Source organism: Puma concolor, chromosome D1 (genome assembly GCF_028749965.1).
Source record: "Puma concolor isolate L17-30 chromosome D1, mPumCon1.1.hap2, whole genome shotgun sequence".
Classification (NCBI taxonomy): Eukaryota; Metazoa; Chordata; class Mammalia; order Carnivora; family Felidae; genus Puma; species Puma concolor.
The window spans coordinates 17,119,640-17,137,784 of record NC_141676.1 but is presented as its reverse complement, the minus strand read 5'-3'; the positions used below and the strand labels follow the sequence as shown (position 1 = coordinate 17,137,784).

General features: G+C 58.9%; 3 protein-coding genes across 10 annotated transcripts in view; 1 reads left to right on the top strand and 2 right to left on the bottom strand.

The window, feature by feature from the left end:
• The first annotated feature begins 66 nt into the window (after positions 1 to 66).
• On the top strand, positions 67 to 2,239 carry MDK (midkine). The gene is made up of 5 exons (XM_086677569.1): positions 67 to 172; positions 489 to 565; positions 730 to 897; positions 1,017 to 1,178; positions 1,896 to 2,239. The coding sequence occupies exons 2-5, from the start codon at positions 490 to 492 to the stop codon at positions 1,919 to 1,921; spliced, it is 432 nt and encodes a 143-aa protein (XP_086533695.1). The 5' UTR covers positions 67 to 172; position 489; the 3' UTR covers positions 1,922 to 2,239.
• CHRM4 (cholinergic receptor muscarinic 4) lies at positions 2,213 to 9,898 on the bottom strand. Its single transcript, XM_086677567.1, has 2 exons — positions 9,771 to 9,898; positions 2,213 to 4,838 (listed from the first exon to the last, which is right to left on the bottom strand). The coding sequence occupies exon 2, from the start codon at positions 4,807 to 4,809 to the stop codon at positions 3,373 to 3,375; it is 1,437 nt and encodes a 478-aa protein (XP_086533693.1). The 5' UTR covers positions 4,810 to 4,838; positions 9,771 to 9,898; the 3' UTR covers positions 2,213 to 3,372.
• Positions 9,899 to 13,349: 3,451 nt separating this feature from the next.
• AMBRA1 (autophagy and beclin 1 regulator 1) overlaps positions 13,350 to 18,145 on the bottom strand; it is a 178,816-nt gene continuing 174,020 nt past the window's right edge. For all 8 annotated transcript variants that reach the window (XM_086677555.1, XM_086677551.1, XM_086677554.1 and 5 more), the window contains one exon: positions 13,350 to 14,939. In XM_086677555.1, coding sequence (XP_086533681.1) covers positions 14,437 to 14,939 — 503 coding nt within the window. In that variant the 3' untranslated portion in view covers positions 13,350 to 14,436. The remainder of the gene's footprint in view (positions 14,940 to 18,145) is intronic.

Genomic DNA, 18,145 nt, shown 5'->3' with positions numbered 1-18,145 from the left:
GGTTTGAGGGGAGGGGGCGGGGCGGGTCCTTCCACGGGGGGGGGGGGGGCGGGGAGGGGGCGGGGGCCCATGTGACCGGCTCAGACCGGTTCTGGAGACAAAAGGGGCCGCGGCGGCCGGAGCGGGACGGGCCCGGAGCGGGAGGGAGCGCAGCACCGCGGGCAGCGAGCGAGTGAGCGCGCGGGGTCCCGGCGGGCGTGCGGCGGCGGCCTCGGCCCCTCGCCCGCTGGGCCCCAGCCGCCCTGGGGGCCGGAGGCAGGGTGGGGGTCTGAGCTGCGTCCTGGGCTCCAGGCCCTCCCCAGGGAGACGCCTCCGGCTGTGCGCCCCGGCTAGCGGCGAGGGGCCGGCCCCAGAATCCTGCCGCCGCCCCAGCCCGAAGGCCTGGACTGTGGGGACGGGGGTGGGAGGTGCGCGCGTGCGGCCCCACGTGGGGAAGGGGGCAGGCGGGGGGACTCTGACCCGACCTCTCCCCCCACCCCCACCCCCAGGATGCAGCACCGAGGCTTCCTCCTCCTCGCCCTCCTCACCCTGCTGGCGCTCACCACCGCGGTGGCCAAAAAGAAAGGTGATACGGGGTGTGGGGGATTGAAGGAGGGCTGGAGACGGGCCGGTGAGGCTGGCGACCTCTGGCCTGGCCGCCGGGGTTCCGAGGCCAGGACCCCAGGAAACGGCCCCCGAGTGAGTCTCTCGCGCCGCGAGGTCCTGAGCTCCGTTCTCCGTGTGTCTTAGACAAAGTGAAGAAGGGCGGCCCGGGGAACGAGTGCGCGGAGTGGACCTGGGGGCCCTGCACCCCCAGCAGCAAGGACTGCGGCGTGGGTTTCCGCGAGGGTACCTGTGGGGCCCAGACCCAGCGCGTCCGGTGCAGGGTGCCCTGCAACTGGAAGAAGGAGTTTGGAGGTGAGGCGGGGCGCAGGCGGAGGGCAGGAAAAGGGGGGCAGAGCCTCACTGGAACCTGGGCAGGTCTGTGGCCTCCAGCCACTGGGCCGCCCCGCTGACCCTGGGCACTCTCCCGCCAGCCGACTGCAAGTACAAGTTTGAGAGCTGGGGAGCGTGTGATGGGGGCACAGGCACGAAGGCCCGCCAAGGCACCCTGAAGAAGGCGCGGTACAATGCCCAGTGCCAGGAGACCATCCGCGTGACCAAGCCTTGCACCCCCAAGACCAAAGCCAAGGCCAAAGGTCAGGGAAGTGGGAGAGGGTTGTGGGGTCATAGCGGGGGGGGGGGGGGGGGGCGGCGGCTGGGGGGGCTGCACCACCTGTGAAAGGGAACGGTTAAGCCTGAAGTTTTGGACTTTGGAGAAGGACTTCTTGACATCTCTGCACTTGGTTTCCCTGTCTGTAGAGATAGCTTAGGGGGCACATACCGAGGGGGGCCCGCGGAAGGTACTCATGGGTTATTAAATCTGGCCCAGATGGAAGCACAAACCCGCTCTGTGGTGTTGGAGCATTTTGCTTAGGGTTCAGGGAAGTTGACTGACCTGGAAGGACTTGCCTTTGTCATCTCTCCAGCCAGAGGGAGCATTGGGTCAGCTTGGGTCCTTTCCAGTATTGAAAGGACTTCACAGCCCACACTTGTGCTATCCCTTAGCTCCTTCCTGATTCACAGTAGCCTAGAGAGGCCATCAGGGCAGAGGTGAATCAGCCCACTTCTTAGGTGAGGAGGCCGAGACTGAGGGCGGCTGGGACCAAGAGCCTGAAGGTTTTCTGAACCCCAGTGAAAGTATAAGTTGGTGTGGGGCAGGTCCAGCATCAATATGGCTGCACTGTCCCCCTGGCCACCAGGTCAGCTGATCCGGAGCCACTAGGGGGCAGAATTTTCTCCCTGATGTATGTGCAGGGGGGTCTCTCCTGGTCACCAGGACTCCTCTAACGCATTATTTCTCACTTGTTTTACAGCCAAGAAAGGGAAGGGAAAGGACTAGCGGCCAGGTCTGGATGCCAAGGAGCCCGGGGCCTGTGCCCTCCCTCCCACGGGGCCAAGATCGAACCTACCAGTGCCTTTTGTCTACTCATTAGCTTTATCAATCATACCCTGCTTCTTCCCTTTCACTTCTCCACCCCCAAGTGTCCCAAACGGGGAGGAACAAGGGACTGTGGACCACTTGAGCCTCCTGCCCCAGAGGGATGTGATTCCCGGTACCCCCTTTTGCCCTTCCCCACAAAGATGCCATTACTAAGAAACAAATAAACCGTTGTGGTTTTTTTCCCCCCAATAAAAGCTTTTCTTTTAATATATAAAAGCCCCTTCCCAGGGAGTTTGCTGTGGTAATTTGTTGGGGCGGGAACTGGTGAAGGAAAAGGAAGGCTGTGGGAACTGTGGCTTTTAGGGGCCGGGGGGCTTGGCGGTGAATGCTCCCCAGAGCTCATGGGAAAAGCAGAATGGTGAAAATTTCTCCCAGGGCCCCTACTGACTCCTGAAAGGGGACCCCCATCAAGTCACCTGAGCCTTTCAGTCTGGTCTTTCCAGGGGCCACACCAGGACTGGGAGGGAACCTGGAAGATTCCCTAGAACTGACACTCCCCATGTCAGCCACACTCAACCAAAGGCCTTTTGGTACGGCCCGGCCCTCGCTGTCACTGAAGCCTGTGACAGTCAAGTCCGCACCCATTCTCGCCTGTGACCCAGGCCTCCCTCACTGCAGAAGCCTGCTGGGAGAACTCTTCAGAATCCGTTGGGCCTCTGCTCAGCATGGGACCTCAGGAAGCCAGACCTCAGTTCCTGAGTGTGCACCCCTGACCTCCCAGCTACCCCATCCTGAACGTGCAGGGCTGCGAGGGGCATGTGGCAGGGGGCCCTGAGAGCCCACCCACCCAGAGCCTGGCTGAACAGCTGCAGCAAGGGGAGAGCTCTGCCCCTGGAACGGGACCCGGGAGGAGGGGCTGAGCCTACATGCGGGGTGCAGCAGGGAGAAAGCACCAACTACGGCACAATGGGGGACCCTAGCCTTCCACTCCCTTCCGAAGCCTCCTTTCCAAAGCAGTGGCTCCTTTGCTCCTCCCAAGGGGGATTCTGGGCTTTTACTTCCCTCCAGATGTCATTATTTCAGCCATGCTGGTTGGTCACAGTGGGGCAGGTGCCCCAGGAGGCCAGTGCCTCCCAGCTCCCTGAGGCAGGGCAACAGAGGTGGGCCAGGCAGTCTTGGTTCAGACGCTTCTGGGGCTGACCCTCCTCAGCCTGAGCAGAGATCTGGTCTCTCTGAATCCTGCCAGAGATTCTTCCTGAGCCTCACGGGGTCTTGGGGACCTCAGTTCTCTTCAGCGAACGTGAACACGGAGAGATGCTTCCAAATCTCTCCCTGACAGCCACGGGAGAGACCACGTGGCTCAGCACACACACGTGACCACCAGCACCTTCTGGGGCACCCTTGCCTGCCTACCTGGCAGTGCCGATGTTCCGATACTGGCACAGCAGCAGGTGCCTGAAGGTCTTTTTGAAGGTGGCATTGCAGAGGGCATAGCAGGCAGGGTTGATGGTGCTGTTGACGTAGCAGAGCCAGTAGCCGATGGACCACACCGTGTCGGGAATGCAGCTCTGGCAGAAGGTGTTCACCAGGACCATGACGTTGTAGGGCGTCCAGGTGAGAATGAAGGCCAGCAGGATGGCAAAGATGGTCCGTGTCACCTTGCGCTCCCGGGCTGCCATCTGCCGCTTCTTGCGGACCTGGTTGCGGGCAATGCTGGCGAACTTGCGGGCCACGTTGGCCGCCGGACGCATGCCAGCTGGTGTGGCGGGAACGATCTCGATGGCTGTCACGCATTCGTTGCCCGTCTGCTTTGTCACAATCTGGATCTTGGACCATTTGGAGGCCGGGTTGAGGGCCCGCGGCTGTAGGGGAGGGGCGGGCATGGCAGGCGCGGTGGCCTCTGTGGTGGACAGCTCTGTGGGTGGTCGTTCCTTGGTGTTCTGCGTGGCACTGCCGGAGCTGGACTCATTGGAAGTGTCCTTGTCGGCCATCGGGCGCGGCGGCGGTGGCAGAACCGGTGGGGGCGCCTCCTCTAGCTTGCCGTTGCGCAGCTCCTCTTGAGCGGCTTCCCCCGGTGGGGGTTTCTTGATGCTCTGCTTCATCAGGGGGCTCTTGAGGAAGGCCAGAGTCTTGGCCTTCTTCTCCTTAGGGCCCTCGGGCCGGTGCTTGTGAACCCGGCTGCGACTGGCCAGGGAGATGTGAATGTAGAGCACCGTCATGATGACCACGGGCAGGTAGAAGGCAGCGATGGCTGTGCCGAAGGTCACTGCTGGGTTGGACAGGAACTGGATGAAGCACTGGTTGTCTGGCACGGTCCGCTTGCCCACCACAAACTGCCAGAACAAGATGGCGGGTGCCCAGAGCACAAAGGACAGGACCCAGGCAGCGGCGATCATGAGGCCCGCCATCTTGGTGGTGCGCCGGGCCGGGTAGGTGAGGGGCTTGGTGACGCAGAAGTACCGGTCAAAGCTGATAATGAGAAGGTTCATGACAGAGGCGTTGCTCACCACGTAGTCCAGGGCCAGCCATAAGTCACAGACCACGGCGCCCAGAGGCCAGTAGCCCTTGATGATGTACACGGTGTAGAGGTTCATGGAGAAAGCGCCTATGATGAGATCGGCACACGCGAGGCTGAAGAGGAAGTAGTTGTTGACCGTCTGCAGCTGCCTGTTGACCTTGATAGACAGCATCACCAGGATGTTGCCCACGACAGTCACCAGGCTCAACGAGCCTGTCACCGTGGCGATGAATATCATCTCCACCGTCTCGTAGCGGTTATGGGTCGATGTGACCAAGCGTACAGACTGGTTGCCCGAGCTGCCGTTGACTGGTGTGAAGTTCGCCATTTTGGTTAGCGGTAGTGGGCGGGCAGTGTCTGGAGAAGGAAGGAGAGAGAGAGAAAAGGATGAGCTGTAGAATTGGATTGCAGAGGTAACTCAAGGTGACAGAGGGACATCATCACGCAGAACCTTAGAGAACTCTGACCCATCCCTTCGTTCATCTCTTACTGAGTGCCTACTTTGTGCAAGCACTGTTCTCGGTGCAGGAGTTACGGACGTGAATGAGACACACGCGGCCCCCACTCTCACAGAGCTTACAGCCTGATCAGGGCAGACACACAGACACGTGAGCAACAAAAAAAGTGCTAGAATGAACACAAGGCAGGGCAACAGTAGAGTGAGGGAGTCAGAGGACAGATAGGGATGCTGCCTTGCTGGGTGATCAGTGAAGGCCTCTCCAAGGAGGTGATATCCGGACAGTGGCGAGGAGACAGCCATGTGAAGAGCTGCAGAGGTGGCTTACTTAGGGGCAATGGCCAGAGCAAAGGTCCTGAGGCACGTGTGGGGCACAGACAGAAGGCCAGTGTGTGCAGGGCCCACAGAAGCAATGGGGAGGGCTTGAGTGGTCCCAGAGGTCAGCATGTGGCTCTGGCCGGAAGTGTTCGTTCGTTTACCTCCTCGTTCTGTAACCAAACGTCACCAGGGGACCTGTTCTCAATCCTTACAGAAGGTACTGAGGACAAAGGCAAGGATACATATTAGCAGCTAATACTTAACTAAGTTTCTGTGCTTTTTATAAATATTAATTTATTTCTTCCTCACGACAAATCTGTGAGGTAGAATCCTAGATTTTTCACTACTTACAGATGAGGAAACTGAGGCACGGAGATGTTAAATAACCTGACCAAGGTTCCACAAAGTCTTTGACATGTTGCTGTCCCAGAGCTAAGGATTCTGGCAGAAGGAGGCCCAGAGAGCCAGAAGAGGCAGTAATCCCACCTCGGGGAGGGCTTCTGGGATGACCAGAGGGGGCACGGAGAGGGAAGCCTCAAGGATGAGGAGGAGAGTGTCATGTAGCGAGGCTCGGGAGGTACATGCCATTGCCATTGAGACATCCCCCCACCAGCCCTCCCTCCCAGCCCCAGTGCAGTGTCGGGGGGGGGGGGGGGGAGGGCCTCAGTGCAGGGGAGTTAGGGACTGTCCACAGCCAGCGGGAGTAGGTGGGAGCTGAGGACCGTGAGGAATCAGAAGCCTAGAAGCCTAGAGGGCCTGCCAGCCAAGCAAAGGCACACATGGCTTCCAAGGGGCCAGGGCCAGCCCTCACCCCGACCGAGAACCCAAAGGAAGCCCGAAGGGAACCCAGAGTGTCTCAGGGGGAAGAGGGGCAGTGCTGCAGGGGAGTCTGTCGCAGCCAGAGCCCCCCCCCCCTCTGCCGACCCCGCCGCCGGGCCCACCGGCACACCAGTGCCCCCCCCCCCCAGCACACGGCCTGCGCCCCCTCCCACCCAGGTTCCTCTTCATCTCTCCCCCGCCTTCCTCTCCCATACACGTGAGAGGGGCCCACGCCCGGCGCGCCGTGCCAGGGCAGCCGTTCAGCCCAGCCTCCTTCACACCCGCCAACATGCACACCATTACACACACGCACAGGGGCCCCCTCCCAGCCCCGCCAGCCCTGAGCACTGTCGTATACACAGCGTCCGTGTGTGTGTGAGAGAGAGAGAGAGAGAGAGAGGCGGGGTGTGTGGAGCAAGGAGCAGTCCCGCTGCAGCCCAGGCTCCAAGGCCAGCAGGGTGTAGCTGTGTGGCCTTAGACAAGCCACCTCACCTTCCTGCCCTTCTCTTGCTCATTCACTATATAGAGAGGACTGAGTCCTGGGACCCCGCCCAAGCAGCTGTGGGGAATCAGCAACTAGACTTTCCATCTCCAGCATGAAAATGTGCCACAGGCTGAAGGCAGGTGTCAGGGTGACTCCCCCCGCCCAAGCCTGGCCTCGACTCCCCTCGTTCACCACTGCAGACACAGCCCCAGCCTCCTAGCCTGGCGTTTCATGCTCACCTGTCCAAACCCTTGGTTCCCAGGAGGAAAGGCTCAAAGAGGGGTGTGGCCATCTCCAAGGTCACAAACGAGTCAAGGGCAAAGACTGAACACCACCCTCCCTGGGGTCTCCGACAGCTCCTTTCAGCTTGGAGAGATTCCGGGTGTCGCCCTCGGAGCTGGGGCCGCCAGCATGGAGAGGCTGCCCTCCCCAGGCCCATGCAGGCAGGTGCAGGGTGGGCAACGGTCCGCCAGCTCCAAGGAGAGCCTTGCTTTCACCTCCCCAGGCCAGGACGCAGGCCAGCGAGATGGGAACGGGGTTGGAGGTGCCAAATATGAAAAACATAATAGCCTTGGTTTATTAACTATGAGTCAGGAACCCCTCTGAGTTTTTTATATAGATTATCTGGTTTAATCCTTGCAGAAGCCTGATAAGGCAGGTACTAATAGTATCCCCATCTCACTGATGTAAGTATCTTTTTACAGATGAGGACATTGTTAATTAGCTGGCCCAAAGTCATCCAGTGTGTAAGTAGGGGCAGGGGCAGGATTAGAACCCAGGAGCCACCTTCTCAACCTCAACCCGCCTCGGGTTGATTTCCTGCCTCTACTCGCCACTGTTCAAAACCAAAGAACTAAGGATCCCCTCCCATTCCTTGCCAGCCCCCCTACTTAGCTTTCCCAGAAGAGGAGAGACCTCTTTCTTGTCTCCTTCGGGGACATCTTGTCTCCAAGGAGGTGGCAGGTGGTTTAGTTCCGCTCTGGGTCCTCTTGGGAAAGCTGCCAGCGGCAGAAAAGGTGAGGCATGGTGTCTCCCGCCCCCCACACCACCATCTTTCTGGGGGGTCTCCCGGAGGCATTCAGACAGCAATTCTCTCTGGGGGCGTTTACTCTGTGATCCAGGCCCGCCCGAGATGTGGGGAGGAAGGAGACGCTGCCCAGGGCTGTGCACACCACTAGATGGCAATGTCGAGCCCTGGGTACCAGCTCCGGACTCCGGGAGGGCGGCCGCTCTTCCCGCCGCCCCCAACTCCAACGCGACCGCGAGCACAGAGGAGGCTCCAGGGCAGGGCCTCCCAGGGGAAGGACGCGGTTCTCCCCACCCCTTCACCCCCTCCCCCGCCAAGGCCCGCCTGGGAGCTGCCCTCGACTCCACGCGGGTTCAGTGGTGGAAAAGTTAAGGGCGCGCGACTTACACTCGGCCCCGCCGAGGAACATGTGGGCGGGAAGGCGAGTGCGAGTTCTGTTTGTGTGTGATTACTGGGGAGCGCGAGTAGAAGCTAGTAGCTGCATGTGCGTGTGTGCGCGCTCGGCCACGCCTGGATACCAGTGTGCCCGTGTGCGCGTGAGCGGGCCCGGGCCATGTGGACACGTGCTTGTGCATGCGTGTGCGGTCCCGGAGTGCTGTGGCCTGGGGGATGCACACGATTCGAGTGTGCCCTGTCCCTGTGAGTTTGTGTACAGGAGCAAAGGCAGGGTCCACAGTAGGTGACCTGACTCGGTCCAAAAGCCCCTGCCAGGAGACTCAGCTCAGACTTGGGCTGTCTCAGCGCAGAGAAGATCAAGTCAAGAGCCAGTGTCTGGATCGTGCTCCGCTCGTGGGTGGGGAAGGGTCGTGGCCAGGACAGCAAGGTTAGACTACAATCTGGGCTGCAACGGGTACCCTGACCTTGGGGCATCGCCTCAGCTGGCACCCAGTGGTGTCCCCGGTCCCAACGCTGCGGTGTGGGTGGCGTCCCAGCCTGTGACTGACTTCTGTCGAGGGGCCGCTGCTTGAGTTGCCCCACTAGCCTTACAGGACACCAGGCTCAGCTCAGCCTGCCCGCGGAGCATTATGCCCAAAGGGTGCCCAGTCCGCCCGCGAGAGTGTACCAGCAGCACCCCAAAACGCGGAGGCCCAGCCAGGGCTTGGGTCAGTTGAGTGTAATATTCTAACGCTCCCACGCTTCTAACCTTGCACCCTGCCAGAGAGGCACCGTCTGGCCCCAGCATCTTGAGTGGGCACCTGATTTCTCAAGCCCTGGGCCTGGGAAGACCTGGAGGGTATTATTTGGGCTCATCTAGAGGCTCCTCCAAGTCTCCGTCCTGGTCGATGGGGCCCTGGCTCTCTGGTGCCCCGCCCTCCCCCCAAAGCCCTAGCACGCAGTTCTTGCAGCCTCTGGGCGTGGGCACCATGCTTTCCCGGGTTCTGGAGCACCACCCCCCCCCCCTTTTCCGGACGAGAACGGAGCGCGTGCTCTGGACGACGTGGGGAGGGGGTTGGGGTGTGGGTCCTTGGTTCTTAGGCATTCACTGTAGGGATCTGGGAAGGCTGTGGCCCCTGAATCCGTCCTTGGGGCGGGAGAAGAGACTCAAGAGTTCACAGGAGGGAGAAGGAGCTCAGGAAATTCGGAATCGACATTGCGCTGACACTTCCGCCACTGGGCCTGGGGCTTGGCTCTGGCTCTCCCGGGCTCGGAGCCTGGGCAACCGCAGGGAGTAGTCCTGGAGTGGGGGAGGGGCACCGGGAGAGGGTAGGGGTGTTTCCGTCGGGGTTCAAGGTCGCGGATGGAGGACTTCGTGGACCGGAGTGGGCTGGCAGCTCCGGGGGTGGGGGGCGGGGAGACGGGCGGGAAAAAGGCTCCTTAGGACTCCAGCGCCCGGCGCCCTCCAGAGCTGCCAGTGGGAGGGCTGGAGTGCGGGGTCCCGCCCCCGACGGCTGCTCCAGGTGCCTTGAGGGCTGTGGGCGGGCACCCCCTCCCCCGACCTCCTGAATGTCCATTCCTTCCCAGAGGCGCACCTGGAGAAGCTTCCGAGACTCTGGGTCTTTCTTCCAGCGGGGCCCCTCACCCACCGGCCCTGTGCAGCTCCCAGCACCGCTCTCGCCCCCAAAGGAGCCTGGGGACCCGTCCCAGTGGGACTCGCCTCCGGGGAGCCTCAGAGGGTCCGAGAGCCCCGCGTCCTTCTCTCGCAACCGTGTCCCCCCGCCCCCGCTCCGCCGCGGAGTCACTTACCAGACACCTCCGCCCCGGTCCCCTCGCACCTGACAGACGGCAGGACCAGCGGGCGGCCCGTGGGCCAGCGGGCGGGGCGCACGGCCGGGCCGGGGGCGGGGACGGGGTGCCAAGGGGCGGCCCCTGCTCCGCCCGCAGCTCCCGGCGCTGTGGCTTCGACTCGCGCTCACGCTCGCACTTTTCCCCGAGCCGCGTGATGTCACGGGGAAGCAGCCAATCCTGGTGGGGCCGCGCCGCCCGCCCCGGACCGGCCACCCAACTGCGACGCTCGGGGGGCACCACCCGGGGCGTCGGGGACCCCAGCTACGCGCGCCCCTCACTGGAACCGGCCGGCAGCTCCCAGCTCGGGCACGGTGGGGCACCGCCCACGGTCAACAGTATGGCTTAGCGGGGGGCGCTGCCCTCCCGGGAGGCAGAGATGGGGGGAGGGTGGGGTGTCCGCGTTGTCATGGGGACGCGGCGCCCCCTCGCGGGGTGGGGAGGGAGCTGGCAGCCCCGTCTGGCTGCGCTCTCCGCCTCCGCTCTGACCAAACACCCGGGCCCCGGAGGTAGTCTTGCGCCCAGCCCGGACCTCACTCCCTACGGGTCTCCGCTCACAGTGGGACCTCGGAGGCGCGAGTGTTTGACCCCAACGAGAGGTTACGGGTGGGTGGGGTCGGCTCAGCCGTCACGGTTCCGTCGGGGCGGAGAGCCGAGGGCCGGCAGTTTCCAGTCTCAGGGCCGCATGTTGGCCACCGGGCAGCCAGAGAAGAGGGGCCGTCGGGGCCTGGGAAGGAGCTGGAGAGAGGACAGGCAACAGTCCGCCAGGGAGAAAGAAGCCCGCCCATCGCGCACAATGCCCGCTTGGCCCCCCACCCCCACCGCCTGGCTCCCCGCTCCCGAACTCCAGGCCGGAGAAGGGGTGCGCATCCTCCCTCCAGCCCTAGGATGGGACGCGAACCCATTCAGCCGCGGCCTGGTGGGCGAGTTCACTGATGCCTGTGAGGGAAAGCTGATTGCCCAAGGTCACCTGGGGCGGAGCCCGGAACGAGACCCCAGAGGGCGAGCTGCCGGTCTCTTAAGGTCTCCGCGAACCTCAGTGGCCGGAGCCTGAGGATTCGGGGCCTTGCCTGCGCGAAGCGGGAGGGCCTGGGAGTCTGCGGCTGAGGCGCCCGCGGGACTGAGTCGGTGGCTTCAGCACCTCGGAGAGCTCCACCCGACCGCCGCGACACCCGCGTTTCCGCCTCCATCGGAGATGGCCCTTCCTGGGGCCAGCCAGGGTTGGATTCGTCTCCCCACGCCTAGGCCCTGAGGCCTGTCACCCCCAAACTCTTTGAGCACAAACACCCGGTTAACCTTCAGACCGCTGATTCCTTGTCCTGGAAAAACAACATAGGTCCCGCCCCGCCTTGCTCCAGGACAGGGTGGGGGTGCTGTGAGGGGGACTGCAGAGGCAGGTAAGGCAGTGGGAGGAGAGGCGGCAGGAGCTGCCAGAGAAGGGGTAGGAACTGGGGCAAGACCCAGCGCTGCGGGGCTTTTGGTGTGTTCTCCATGCTGAATGAGGAGGTGAAGGTCCAGACCAGTGCTCCCCAGGGCAGCTGGAGTTGGCTGTCTAGGTAAGAGTGAGAAGCCATCGTCCTTTACATGAATGATCTGGTCTCCCATGAGCCTCATAACCAATGTCCAAAGAAGCTATTGTTCTTGCCCCCACTTCACAGGTGAGGAAACAGGCTCAGTTGGTTCCTAGGACAATCAGATGACAGTCCTGCCTTTGTTCCACTTTGTCATATCTCTCCTAGGGTCCAGGACAGGGTAGCGCTCCTAGGAAGGTGGTAGTGTTATGTGTGTGTGGAATGGAGGGGTTGGGGAGGCCAGATACTTAAACAGTGTTTCCCTTAAACAAGGGAAACAAGCCAGGCTAAGGACGGAAAGCCACAGAAACCAGAGATGTCTCCAACCGTTGCCTTGAGTTCCAAAGAAACTGTATCAGGCAAAGCTGCTTCCATTTCCCTGAAATCCTTACCATTGGGTGGGGTTGACCCCTCCAATTCAGAACCGACAGGACTGTGGAGAGCCAAGGGACCTAATTTTGTCCTGGGCCCTTGGGGCCAATTGGCTCCACAGACAACTTGGGTCCATAGAACTTCTCTGAACCTAATTCCTTGTCTCTAGATGGGATTGCCAAGCTCTGCCCTGCTGACCCAACTTGTTACGAGAAGGGGCCCGGAGGCTTTACTACTAGTAGAGGATTCTATCCACCAGGCAAGGGCTTTCCAAGGAAAGGGGTTGATATGGAGACGGAAAGGCTGTAGGAGCCTCCGAGAGGTAGCTGCTGGGTTCATCCTTGGCCAGACAGGGCAGACGCAAGGCAGACAGGACCAAATTTGGATCATCTCATCCACAAGGCTTCTTCATACCCTGTTTTCCAAAATAACAAAGTAGGGTTCCCCTCTGGGTTTAAATCCTGGCTCCATCAGTTAGATGTGTGGTCTGGGGGTAACACCAGTACTCAGAGGGCTTTTGTGATGAGAATCAAAATAAGAATCCTTGGCGCATGGTTTACACTAAACAAATTCATAGTCCCTACTGTCAAAACAAGGAATTCTTCCTCTCCCTGGGGGGTGGAACATGTGGGTAGAGTGCAGGGATTGCAGTGGGGTGCTCTTCTTCCATCCTTCAGTAACTCATATCCCCACCTCTTCAAGGAAGCCTGGTCCTAACCGCTCCAGTGCTCTCTGACCTCGAATGACTCGAAATTATAGAGCTGCAAGTAACTTTAAGAGGTTACATAATCCAAGCCCTGTATCCTACTACAAGGGAGGAAAGCGAAGCAAAGAAAAGGCTTGCCCAAGGTCACACAGCTAGCTGATGTGTCTTTTAGTCCAGAGTCCACTCTTACAATTTGCTAGAAAATTCCAGTGTTTGTGACTATGTAATAACTCTTCACATTTTCACACTGTTTTGTATTACTTGCTCAACCATTTGATCTTTTGGTTTTGTCCCTTTTGGGATAGAATCTGTAATTCTACATGCCCCATAGCATCTGGGACAGAGGCACACAAGAGACAGTCAAGAAATAGCTGTTGCTGGCAAAAATCCCTGGGGTGGCTCTGTTTTTCCTGTGCACTTCTGTAAGAGTGGGGCAAATATCTTTCCCCTACTTTCTAGCAAATGGCATTTTGAGGGATGCCTGTAGACAAGACCAAGCTCCCTTCCTGGCCAGCCCAGACACCCATTATGGGTGGTTTCTGGAGACTAGAGGGGACCCGGCTTTTTGGCCAGTTACATCTTCATTCCAGACCCACAGTCCTGGGTAGGAAGCAATCAACAGTGACCTTCTGTCATTCCTACATACCCACCTGTCCCTGTTAAGGCTGCCCTAATCGTTAGCAGACCTGGGGCAAGCAGGGGGTGGCGGTACAGAGACGTAGTACGAAGCCAGCTTCTTCTGAGGGGACAGATGGGGCTCCCCACGTAGGACAGCAGCCCCAGAAACAGTGCCTGAGAGAACCTGGGCCCAGCTTGGTTCAATGACGCTGCCCCCTACCAATCACCACCCCCTCCTCCATCCTCCATGGAAACAAACAGAGAAGAGCCTGGTGAGGGCCATGTCATCACTTTAATGATGTAGATCTTTGGTGTTTCCCTCATTAGCAGTCAGACTATCCCCTCTCCTCCCACCACAATGTTTCTATGATGAGTTACAAACAGAAAAGAAATCACATTTTCATACTAAAAACAAAATAATCAGAGCCTTGATTTCTCCACTAGAAACTACACGTACAGTTCAAGATTCCACATGCAACACCTTAAATCACAGACCGAGACCTCACATTCTGACCTGGAGTCTCATCCCCTCCCCCAGCCTTGGGCTGGCTTTGGCCTAGGCTCAGCTAATACTGCCACCCACAGGTGCTGCTCTGAGGGCCTGGGGGCCGGGGGAGAGGAGCCTGGTGGACAAGCCCTGGGGGCCGGCCAGCCTACACCCCCCACTCCTGAGTGAGGACCTGCCCACCATCCCTTGACTCTATCCTCTATCAGGCAAGCAGGCTGCCCCCCCTCCCTTCACTCCATGGTTGTCCCCCATCAGTAAGTGCAGGAAGTCCCTGTCCTCAGGAATCTGGGAGCCTGGCCTGACCCTGACTGTGGTCTCTAGGGGATAAGATGATACAGAGAGGCTGAAGCTCTGGAAGGCTCAGAGATGGAGGTGGTTCCTGGGGGCCAGGCTGCTCCTCCTGCTCTTGGGCTCCTAGTGGCTCTGCCCATGCAACAGGTAGTCAGGGCAAAGGTGCCCCACTGGCCACTGTCCAGGATGGTTTGGCCCAGATCTGGAAGACGGTTCACCCTTCTAAGGCTCTCTGCCCAGGGGCGAGTCTCTTAAGCCATGTTTCTAAGAGAAAGGGGGGGTTCATGGCAGGGATAGCCACTTCCTCCTCCATTCACACGTAGCACAGCAGCATGGCTCCCCTGGGCTCCAGATCCTGGAAGGTTCTAGTCCCCTGAGGCAAGCCTTGCCCATTCGACTGCCTCATGCCCACTGACTCTGACTTCCTCTCGACCCCCCACCCTCTTGCTCCTGTTCCCTGATGCAGCCCGCAGCTCTTCCGCGTGTACAGTTCCGAGTCAGCTGTGAGGTCCGGTTTCTGCTCAGCGGTTCGAGGGGAAGCACCAGTACACACGTGTGTCTCTACCTGTTCCGTGGCTCCCTGCTGGGGCCTGCAGCTTCCCCCCTGCTGCCACCACCGCCATCAGCAAGGTGGTTGTTATTGGTCAGGTCGCAGTGCAGGGCTGGTCCTTCGGTGCTGGGAAGGGGGAGGGGGAGGGGGGCGGGGACAGGGGAGGAAGAGGGCAGGGTGGGCTGGGGCAGCTCCCGCCCAGGGACACCAGGCTGGTCCCAGCAGGCTGTCCGGGGGCTCAGGCCCCGCTCTGCCAGCTGCCCAGGCTCCGGGAGCAGTCCCCGAGAGGCGGAGGGCCGGGGCGAGGAGGCGCGGGCGGACGCGGGCTCAGCGCCCGTCTGGGAGCCACGGTGGATGCGGTGGCTGACGATGATGCTGTTGCCGAAGCCGCCCATGGAGGCCATGGTGGTGCTCTGCTCTCGCTGCACCACAGCTGTCATGCCCCCTTCTGCCATCAGCCGCTGGATCCTGCTGAGGGCATCTTCCCCGCTCGCACCAGACTCCGAGCCCTCACCTGGAAGGCATGGAACACAAGACAGAGGGAATTCGTGGCTGGCTGGAGCCTCTGAGGCAGGCAGGCCACTGTGAGTAGGAGCTGGGGGATTCTTTGCCAAAAGCAAAAATGAGAAGAGTCTAATTCCCTCCTTCTGAGAATCAGAGACTTGAAAGCTAGACAAGACTCCCCAAATGATCATCATTTCCATTTCTGTTTTACCAGTGGGGAAACTGAGGCTTAGGATGGCATGAGGTGGCCAAGGCCACTCAGCCAGTTAAGAAGCAGAGCTGGACCAGAAGACCCTTCCGACACAAGTGGCAGACTAATTACCACACGAGTGAAGGGGACTGAGGTGGATGCAGATGGCTTGTTTGTCTGCCCTCTGCCTGTCTTGGGTAACCTGGGAGACCCAGCCCCGGACAGGGCATGCTGCCTGGTCTGTAGAAAGAGAGGGCAACTACAGGGTAAGGCCCAAAAGCAAACAGTCTGCTCTACTTCATTTCAAAACTGTCTTTTCTGTGTTTTGTTTACTTTCTAAAAGTCCACAAGGAAGACTGGATTTTTTACTGTTCCCTAGAAGGTATTCTGTCTCCTCTCTTCCTCCTTTCCCCACCCGCTTTCCCAAGCTGTTTCCCATTTACTATTCTCCTTGGGCTGGGCTGGATGCCTGATACCCTCATCTTCCCCTGGAGACAGCCAACTGCCCAGACCTGAGGCTTCAGCCCGCATCTCCAGGGAGAGAAAGAAGGTTCTGTTCCTTCCCCAAAGGCATGAGCATTCCTTTGTGTGGGAGCAGAGGAGACTTAGGCTCAAATCTGTCCCGCACTCACTAGCTGTGTGACCTTGAACAAGTCGCTTAACATCCACCTCCTTCAGTTTCCAGACTTTATAAAAGGGATGAAAACAACTAGCTTACACAGGGTAGAGGAAATGAGATAATGGCACACAGTGGGCACTCAGTCAGTGGTGGCTGTAGTGATTAACCTGAGGTCTGTGAGTGGGGCTCTGTCCTGAGGACCTTCCCTCCGCCTGTGCTCAGCCCTCGGTGGGCTGATCTGAGGCTGTGGGCAACTATGATCAAGGCTCCTGGGCTGCTAGGGCTGGCACTACTGAACTATCAATTTATTTCCTTTGGCTACTTGCTGGCCATTTTGGGATTTTGCAGATTTGGGGGCGCTGATGGTGAGGGTTTTTCTTTTTTGAGTACTTATTGTCAACAGCTATTTTTGTAAGACTTTTTTTGTTCCCTCCCTGTCCAGTCCCTTTTCTCCGCTTTCCTTGTTAGAGCTGCATTTCCAGCCAGTTTCACAGCTTCATGGTGTCTAAAGCCCCATTAGATCTTTCCCTCCTTGTTAGTGCTTGGCAGTCTCATGTTATGGGTCTTAGATGATTCTCATCAACATTAAGCAGCGGGGACTCTGCCTGGGTTTTCACTTATGTGCGGCTTGTTTTTCCCAGTCCACTCTACTTATCCACCGCCCCCCGCCCCCGCCACCTGCCGGCCCTCAAGGTGGCTGCCCTTCCAAGCTTCCCCCTCAGAAAGCTCAGTGCCAACTCCCAGGGCAGAAGAAAAGGATCTGAAAGGTTCTCAGCACTTCTCTCAGGGGGAGAAGCCTTCCCACAGTGGGGCAGAGGGTAAGAGGAAAGGTCAACCTAGGGCCTCAGTGCCAGCAGAGCTACCACCCTGTGAGCCAAAAGAGCTGCCTGGCGAGGCCCCCTGGGGACCTCCTTGTGCTCACTGCCACCCCCACTGCTTTCCAAGAACTCTGTGCACTGAGGGCCTCCCCAGCTGGGTCTGGGATGTGCAGTGGGCTGGCCCAAGGCCCGCTGGCACTGGAACTCATTGTGCTGGGCTCTGTGCCTGGTGAACTATCAGCTCTTCTCATGTAGCTCACTTCCAGGGGCAGGACAGGGCTGCCTTGGCGCCCTAAGGGAGGTGCCATAGCCAGGCCCTCAGGGAGCCCGGCCCCGCCTGCCCTTTCCCACTGCACCCATGGCTCTGGTCTTGGCCACCTCTCACCATGACTGTGGCTGTATTCCCTGATCTTGCTGATCTCTCCCCTTTCCACCCAGCCTCCACGCTGCTATTACCATTCTAATTAATCTCGGATTCACTGAGTTCTGGTTAAGTCCACAATCTGTTTAAAACCCAGCAGCAACAAAAGCCCTCAAAGCTGTCAGGATGCCTTAGCATTACATTTAAGGGCCCTCTGGTCAGGTCCGAGCCACTTCCCAGACTATCCCCTCTTCTTGCACCAATGACCACACCAAACCCAACTAGGCACTTCTGTGTGCCTTCCAATCCCCTGCTCAGGTACACCAGGGACACACTGTGGATGTCAAAGTCAATGTAAATACCACCCCACCAGCTCTCTCCCTGAGCCCTCGAAGTGTCCCACTCTTCTCTGTGTGAGTTATCTGTGGCTGTGGCATCTCCCTTCTGGTCTCCAAGTCCCTGAAGGTCTCAGAATAAGTTTTATTTATCTTTGGGTCCAGTGTCTAATGCACGGCTTTGCACTTAGTGTCTATTTGTCACGTGAATGTGTGGCTGAATAAAAGGGCTCCCAGGCTGCTTACAGGTGCTTCAGACTTAAGGCAGTTTCTGAAACCTAGTCACATGTCGCTCCTCTGCTATGGGAGAAGTACTTACGTGTTTGTTTCCTTTCTGGATTTTTTTTTTTTTTTTTTTTTAAATTTTAAGAGCGAGAGAGACTGAGAGAGAATCCCAGGCAGGCTCCGAGCTGTCAGCACGGAGTCCAATGTGGGGCTCAAACCCAAGAACCTCGAGACTGTGACCTGAGTCAAAGTTGGATGCGCAGCAGACTGAGCCACCCAGTTGCCCCTGGACTTGCTTTTTGAAGGGAGAGATGATGGCTTCATCTCTGAATCGGATTCTCTCTGCAACACCTTTGGATTCATGGTGCCTAACACAGTATCATCCATAAAGTAAGTGCTCAAAAGAGACTAGATGGAAGAAGTTAAACTGTGCCCATAGACGACTTCCTCATGCTTGTGCACACAGCTGTGAGCTGTGCTTCTCTCTCGGGAACCCTAAGCCAAGGCTAAGAGCTGGCACTGGAGGCAGCTGGCACATTCTTCAAGAAAAAAACACACTGGGGCCTAAAGGAAAAGGCAGCCGTGGCTGGGGATCCAAGCTATTAGCTCGAGGAGCAGTGGTGGCCACAGAGGTTAATTCTACTGTCTCTTTCCCTAGCAAAAGCATT

Coding starts and splice junctions, on each gene's coding strand:
- CHRM4 (XM_086677567.1), bottom strand. CDS start 4,809: ATGGCGAACTTCACACCAGTCAACGGCAGCTCGGGCAACCAGTCTGTA.
- MDK (XM_086677569.1), top strand. CDS start 490: ATGCAGCACCGAGGCTTCCTCCTCCTCGCCCTCCTCACCCTGCTGGCG. Junction 566..729: donor CGCGGTGGCCAAAAAGAAAG/GTGATACGGGGT, acceptor CGTGTGTCTTAG/ACAAAGTGAAGAAGGGCGGC. Junction 1,179..1,895: donor GACCAAAGCCAAGGCCAAAG/GTCAGGGAAGTG, acceptor CTTGTTTTACAG/CCAAGAAAGGGAAGGGAAAG.